The sequence below is a fragment of the Electrophorus electricus genome, chromosome 14 (genome assembly GCF_013358815.1).
Source record: "Electrophorus electricus isolate fEleEle1 chromosome 14, fEleEle1.pri, whole genome shotgun sequence".
Taxonomy (NCBI): Eukaryota; Metazoa; Chordata; class Actinopteri; order Gymnotiformes; family Gymnotidae; genus Electrophorus; species Electrophorus electricus.
Genome location: NC_049548.1, coordinates 22,510,049 through 22,517,548, shown reverse-complemented (window position 1 = coordinate 22,517,548; position 7,500 = coordinate 22,510,049). Strand labels below are relative to the sequence as shown.

At 46.8% G+C, this 7,500-nt stretch overlaps 2 protein-coding genes across 2 annotated transcripts in view; one reads left to right on the top strand and one right to left on the bottom strand.

Annotated features, from left to right (window-relative positions):
* Positions 1-6,105: 6,105 nt before the first annotated feature.
* grem2b (gremlin 2, DAN family BMP antagonist b) lies at positions 6,106-6,606 on the top strand. The gene has a single exon (XM_027032258.2). It carries the CDS (start codon positions 6,106-6,108, stop codon positions 6,604-6,606), a length of 501 nt encoding a protein of 166 aa, XP_026888059.1.
* Positions 6,607-7,344: 738 nt separating this feature from the next.
* fmn2b (formin 2b) overlaps positions 7,345-7,500 on the bottom strand; it is a 44,920-nt gene continuing 44,764 nt past the window's right edge. Inside the window, exon 19 of the mRNA XM_035533205.1 lies at positions 7,345-7,500. This exon is cut by the window's right edge and continues 1,199 nt beyond it. The gene's annotated coding sequence lies outside the window, so the exon portion shown is untranslated.

The following is a 7,500-nucleotide window of genomic DNA, read 5'->3' as shown; positions in this document are numbered from 1 at the left end:
GGCCTTCTGTACACTCTGCCAGACCTAAATCCTGTAATTAGGTGCAATGTATGGTGAGTAAAACGTGACTTTTTTTCCCACAGATTCGTAGATGAAATCGGCCAGTTCTGTTAGCTAGCTAGACAGGTTATGGTCTTAATTGTGTGTGGTAGGGTCATGTCGCTGTCTGCCCTTCTGTTGAGGGTGTGACGGCCTCCTTTAGGGGTCATGGACGTGGCCACACTGGTCAGCACAAAGGTTAAGAACACAGATTCTACAGATTGGGTGCTCTGAGTTTCATTCTGAACACACACGTTGTATGGAAACGCTCGGCCTGGCCAGGGCGAGCAGGCCAGCGGTCTGGGAGTGGTGGTAGGGAGAATGAGTGCATATACAGGTCTTTGACTGCTGATTAAATTTGGAGGAGACGGGGGTAGTGCGTAGATGTGCATGTAGCTGGCTGGAGAGATTTACACAACACTGCCAGGGGACAGAGAGATTACCTGCACAGACAGCCGCTAGCACAGCACAGTGAGATTATCCCCACAGCACAGTGAGATTATTGCCACAGCACAGTGAGATTACCCCCACAGCACAGTGAGATTATCCCCACATCATAGTGAGATTATCCCCACAGCACAGTGAGATTATCCCCACAGCAGAGTGAGATTATCCCCACAGCAGAGTGAGATTATCCCCACAGCAGAGTGAGATTATCCCCACAGCAGTGAGATTATCCCCAGCAATTCCATAAAAACCATCAGTCATAGCATTAATAATCATCCTCATCTGTGGGGTCATTTTTTTGCAGTATTTGTACACAGAAAGCCTGTTTTTACAGGAGCCACACAGATGTGGAAGTAAACCCTGGTACAGAGGGAGAGAAGCATCAAACCCAGTGGTTCGCTGCTTCTAACAAATCATTAGTCAGAGCATTAACAAGAACTAAACATTCCTGAGACCATTTGCTCCTCATCTCTGCTCCCCCTTGTTGCTGCAGTTAACTGGTGAGGGGAAAAGATGGAAACAAGAACTCAGTGTTCTTGAACACAAAAATAAAATCATGTAAAGTTGAAATGTTTTGAACTAAAATTCAAACCAACACGTGCAGGACAGAGGAGCTCTTCTTTCTGTTGAACATGAGGTCGGTCTGACTGAAAGACTGAACATGACCAAAAAAGACTGAACATGACCAATTTATAACACCAGTAACAATTTATAACACCAGTATAACTCCCGTGATACCAGTAACATCAGTAACACAGTAATACAAGTAACAACTGTAACAGACCTATAACACAAGTAGCACCACAACACTGTTATACCTTGAGCAGCAAAATGTCTCTAAATCCGATGGTCGCTGTGCTTTTAAAGAAATAAATACTGCTTTCTGTCTTAGTGATGGTGGTTGGAGTATCAGGACGGGAAACCCGACGCTCGTGGGTTCAGTCTAGCAACTCACCTTTGCTCTCTTTACGACTGTCTCCAGTAGGTCTGGGTTCAAAGCCCAGTGAAGTCTCCCAAGTGCCCCGAGACACCGCTGTGAGCACAGAGCATGTTGAGCTCAGGAGAGCGCCGTCTGTGTGGAGGTCACCAGATGACCCCTGTCCTGCCTCAGCACCCACAATCCTCTCTCGCCCCGTTCCTGTTGCATCTTAATAAAAGGAGTAGCAACGTCTTGAGCATCTAAGGTGGTACTGCATAGAAACATTGGCTTTCCCAGCCAGACGAAGAGTCCACCCGAACGACAAACGCCAGCGAGTCTCGGAGTGCAGACAGCTCATTCATGCTGGTTACTTTAACGGTCAGTGATCAGATCACAGCAGAAATGTTGCCAGTAGTTCTTTCATCAGTACAGTGGCTCGAAGGTCCGGGCTCACGAGGATCATGGCATCTGGTTTGGCTTAGGGAGCGTCCCTGCTGATCCATCATCCTTGTGGCGTAGATTTGGTCTTTGGCGGTCGCGGAACAGATAGGTGCAGAGTAGCGCACGTCTACATCAAAAGAGGTGTGGGACCTGGAATGTTGTACTAGATTTACTTTTTAGCAGATGAGCTTTTAGTCACGGGGACGTCCACACCATCTTTTGAAGAAACAGCCACGTTCACAATTATTCCATCCCCAGCTCATTTACCCTGTCACCAATGTCTTCAGTATTTCTAATAATGCGACCAGATTCGAAGAAACTAGCCTACGTGTATTCGTTTTTAAAGTATGCTGAAATTCTGCCGCGAAATTACTGCATCATTATAAGGAATTATGGGGTGCACGAGAAGCAATTTGAGCCATAATTTTAGGGCATATTGCCATTATTTAAAAAAATACAATAAACAAACACGTGTTACAGGAAAAAACTGGCCATCTGGCCAACCGGTGCGGTAAAACATTCCCCAAACGACAGTACTTCTATACTTGTAGATGGACCTGAAACGACTTAGTGTGTGCATGAGGATGGTCAGTGTGCCTGGAGGTTCTGTGTTTGTCCTTTACTGCACAGAACGAGAGATTTCACTTTAGCAAGTATTTAACTTTCCACGCGCATGCTTTACCCAGCCTGATAACACACAGGGCACCTTGATGAGTGTCGCTGTCAAGCGTGTGCAAACAGGGCTTGTATAAAGCCTGACTCCAGTTCCAGGGAATCAAGTTTGTATGAAAGGAAAAAAGCATTAGGTGTTAGGTGTTGTGTTAGTGTGCATCACACGTCTGGGCAGCAGATGCATGCTGAACGCACAAACTCGACCTTAATCAAGGATGCATGCTACCAAGGCATACATGCATGTTAACATGTAGCCAAGGTGAACATGTGCATGTGTGTGTGTGCGCATGTGTACTTCTTAGTTTGCAGAAACAGTTCTCTCAGCTGGTGGCAATTATGTTAAGACGTGTGTGTTGTGTGTGTGTGTATAGTTTTGCGGATGACAGAGGCATATTGTGGTTGCATACCAGAACCACCAGTGCCTGTGGCATCCTGACTGCAGGCCTGTCTACTGGGTAACACTAAAACACCTCCTGTTTTCAAACTTACAGACTGGAATCCACAGCCATTTAAGAAATGGCCAAGCCATGTGCTATTCGGTGCTGGCCTACAGAAATTACATACAGCAGCCCGTGTTTCATTTTTTAAAGTTTTATAAACATTACTTCAACTATCATATCGCAAAAGCCACAGTGAAATATCAATGACTCTTCTTCCAAAAAGAGACGGAGACAAACAGTGACATCCGATCTCGGGTTTCCCCCCACTGGTTGATTTCAGGAACCGAGTCACTGAGGAAACACTAATAAATGTGAACTCACAGTAATTTATTTCTGTTCTCCTGAAAAGCCTCTGGATGTGGGAAGGGCTAAGTCTCACGCTGAGCTGAGGGGGAATTGCGAGCCTTTTCAGGGAGAAACCTCCTTCAGGGGGCGCTACAAAGGTATGAGGGAGGGCTACACCAAGAAAAGATCCTGGTCATGTATTTATGCTTTCTAGCAATTCGTGACAGTAATAAACAGGCCATTTTAATACAGGCTTATACTTTACTAAGCTATTTGCACCATTAAGCTTCCCCACGAGTTCAGCACTACCCTTGTTCAGTGAAGTCTTGGCTGGTCCCTGCACTTCACCCCTAAATCCCCACCAACAAAAGAAGAAACCGAAGAGCAACGTTCTCAGTAGTAAATCTGCGCGTCTCCAGAAAGCATGAAAGCCTGCCTCGAGGCAGCGGGAATCTGCTGTCTGAAACGCGCGCGTCCTAAACAGTGACTTCTGTCCGGGCGTGCATGCGCAACGCAGCCAACAGAGCACAGGCGTACGGAGGCGGCGGCTTCTCTCGGTCGTCGCTGCGAGCCGCCGGAGCCCCGGGCAGACTGCCCCAGGACCGCGGACGCGCGAACAGCTACGAGCTAAGGAGGAGCTCGATCTGTGTGAGGTTAGACGGAAAGTGAGCCGCAAGAACAGACGGGAGAGCACCCTTTTAGGGTCAAACGAGTTCCAAGAAACGTTTTAAATATTTCATATTACGTGCAGATGCATCAGTGATGCACAGAAAGTCGCAAGATGATCCATTAGATTCTCAAAAATATCTCGAATCTCTCAAAAATACCCAAATCTTGGAAGTCTTTCACCCACATTTGTGCCTGCTGGCCACGGACACCGCGGAAAAGCAGAGCGAGGCTCGAGGAGAAGCGCCGTGGACGCCTCCACCCCACGAGACGTCCAGCCCTGCACACGTTACGTCTCTTAATGCGTTTCATACGAGGCCTCAGCAAAGGAGTGAATGAGAGAGAAAGTTACAGTCTTCCTAAATAAAATGCACGCCACACGCCTTACTCACGCGTCCTACACCTCATCTACAAGTGTTTATGTGCTCATTGCATTAGCCACGCGCAGCCCAAGCAGAAAGGCTCGCTGGCTTTCTGGAAGAGTCCGACTGACATCAATTTCCTTTTCTCCTCACTGCCACTGAAATCCCTTTCACTGATTAATGAACGCATTTATTTTAAAGCCTTTTTAAGACAAATCAGCCGGCACCACTAATGGCTCAATTAAGTTAATTTTGTTCTCATATGACATTCATTTCCTGTTTCTCTCTCAGAAAGCAAACCGCATACTCCAGAGATCAAAATCTGTACTTGTGCAATATTTTTCCAAGGAAATCCAGAAAAATTGTAATAGAAGTGACTGCTGTTCACTGAGAATAGTTGCATATAAAAATCAAAACCCGACCGCGAGGCTTAAAGGCACAGGCAAAGCTGTTGAAGTAACCTATAGCAGAACCCCAGGTCACTCAGACTTAAACCTGAATTCACCTAGACGCATATTTCAGTACAGCTACATTTACAAGCTAATCTAGCGTTTCAATTCAGACAAATTAGACATTAACCACAGAACCGCAAAATCTGTGCGCACCCCACACACACTTTCTGCCTTTTCAAGTCAGTGGCCATTTTATTTCAGGGAGTTCAGCTGTGCTTTGCTCTCAAGGTGTACCGGTCCCTGTGAGCCCAGGCCACGGCTGAGGGAAATCTGCTATGCAGGCCCAGGCAGAAGTACAAGCTCCTAGCCAGGCGTTACGTTGGCTAGCACAGTCATGTTAGGTCATGGCTGGCAATATGGTAAAACATGGGAAACAAACACCAAACCAGTGATTTAAAGGTTTGGTGGCTCAGCAGTAGGTCTAACTTAATTCAACCAATCCAGTAACACAATATTGTTAGAAACTGGTTCAAAGGCATGCCGGCCTGCTTACGAGCCGTGGCTGCCTTGGCCCTGCTGGTCACTGACGCAGAGAAATTGGCACTGTCTCATCCAATGGTTCTTCACACTTCACATTACTATTCTGAAGAATATTCAAATACAGCACATGACGGCACAACGACATTCGGGCTATGAGGCCATCCTCTGCGCCACTCAGAACTTAACCATTAAATCACAAACGACCCTGAGCTCAACGTGAGGCAAAAATAAAGCTCCACCAACATCAATGTACGTGACAAAACAAATACAGACAAAAGATTTTAAAAAGACACCTGACCTCACGTTATAAACCTCGTTAGGGTAAAAAACACATGGCACTGTGTGTGTGCATCAGGTCTCATACAGAGCGTTGCTGAAAGTCAGTTAGCACAGCCATTTAGCTACTGCTACTGCTGTTGGATCTGGAGTTTGTTTTATCCATAACGAACTATAAGATGATCTTTAAAAATTAATAAACTGAGTGGAGAAATGTGAGGAAGAAAATCTAAAACTGAGAGTCCATGACACAGTGGTCCACTGGTGACGTCGTGATCTCAAGTGAAGAGATGCAGCTTTGCTCTCTGAGGTCTTCTGACTTGTGGAACTGAGTTTTGTCAAATATACCTCAGGTCATGCTTTGTCCTCCCAATCCCCAAGATGTTCCATTTGAACTGTCCCAGTATCACCACCCCAGTATCGGTTGGAGAACACTAGGAGCTGGGTTAGAGTAAACCCAGCTCTGCTCCAGTGCTGAGCACAGCTCTACTAGTTAACAGAGTTCTGTGTCTTTTGAGTAATGAATCATGTCTGGAGAGCTACCTGGCCCGAGGGTCTGGTCTCCAGATGCTTGCTTGGGCCCCCCTCAGGTGTTAATGTCCCTTCCTTTACTCTTCTTTCTCAGGATGCGTTGCAGGTTGCCGTTGTGGATACTGCTGGCGGGTGTGCTGTGCGTCCTGTCCGAGACTCGCAAGACCCGTCCCCAGGGCTCCATCCCCTCGCCGTACAAGGCCGGCTCCAACACCTCGGACCGCCACGGCCGCAAGCAGGAGGTCCTGGCCTCCAGCCAGGAGGCGCTGGTGGTGACAGAGAGGAAGTATTTGAGGAGCGACTGGTGCAAGACCCAGTCCCTGCGGCAGACCGTGAGCCAGGAGGGCTGTCACAGCCGTACGGTCATCAACCGCTTCTGCTACGGACAGTGCAACTCCTTCTACATCCCGCGGCATGTCAAGAAGGACCAGGAATCCTTCCAGTCCTGCGCCTTCTGCAAGCCGCACCGCTGGACCACGCTGACGGTCCAGCTCGACTGCCCTGACCTGCAGCCTGCCTTTCGGTACCGAAAGATCCAGCGCGTCAAACAGTGCCGGTGCATTTCGGTCAGTGTGGCGGAGTCTGGGAAACGATAGGAACGCAAGACTACGGCAACCCGTTTGGGATAAAAATATATGTATGATAAACCCTATTTTGATTTACAGGATTTAATATTCAATACCGTATGTAGGCAGCAACGAGGGTTGCACCATCACAAGAGAGGTTTTTCACGGACGCAGTCGTTTGTTTCGCGCGCGTGTTAGGAGGGTTGCGTGAAGCCTCCATCTCAGGACAGCAAGACCTTCTGAAAGAACGCAACAAATGTGCTCGACTAACACCATTCTGGGGGTACTAGAGCTGTCTGGGTGGCTCTCTGTGGGACCGGCGTTGGAGTTACGCAACCTAACCGAGCTTCCCTCCACCAACAGCTTGTGAGGGAGGAGGCAATTAGCGCCACTGGAGAGGAACTGACCAATAACGGCACTTGTGCTGACTGCTCATCTTAGTCATTACATAAAACATGTATTATTAGACTGAGTAGAGATCATATATGAACCTATGGTACACTAAAATGTATATTTCTATTTTAAATCTTTTTCAAGTTCAATTGTTTTGTCCATCTTGCAGGACAAATGGAAGTTAACATATTTATATGTTGGCAATCTTCTTAGAAATCTGTTGTTGATGTATTTAAATTCAGAGACAATTCAGCTGTTATGGTTACCTTTCATTACACGTACCGGTTCACTTATTAATACTCCGAAAATAATAATTACACAATTCCACCCCAAAAGAGCGAGCTGGATGTAAAATAAAACACCACCACCACCACACAATTTCATGATGTATTGTTCCTTTATTTTACATAAATTACACATTTCCAAAAACAAGCAAAAAGATACAAACACTTATTGCATGTGGGCAAAAACTTCGCGCTCGAGATCCAGAGTGACTAACACTTTGAACATGTACATGCGGAGACGGGAAAA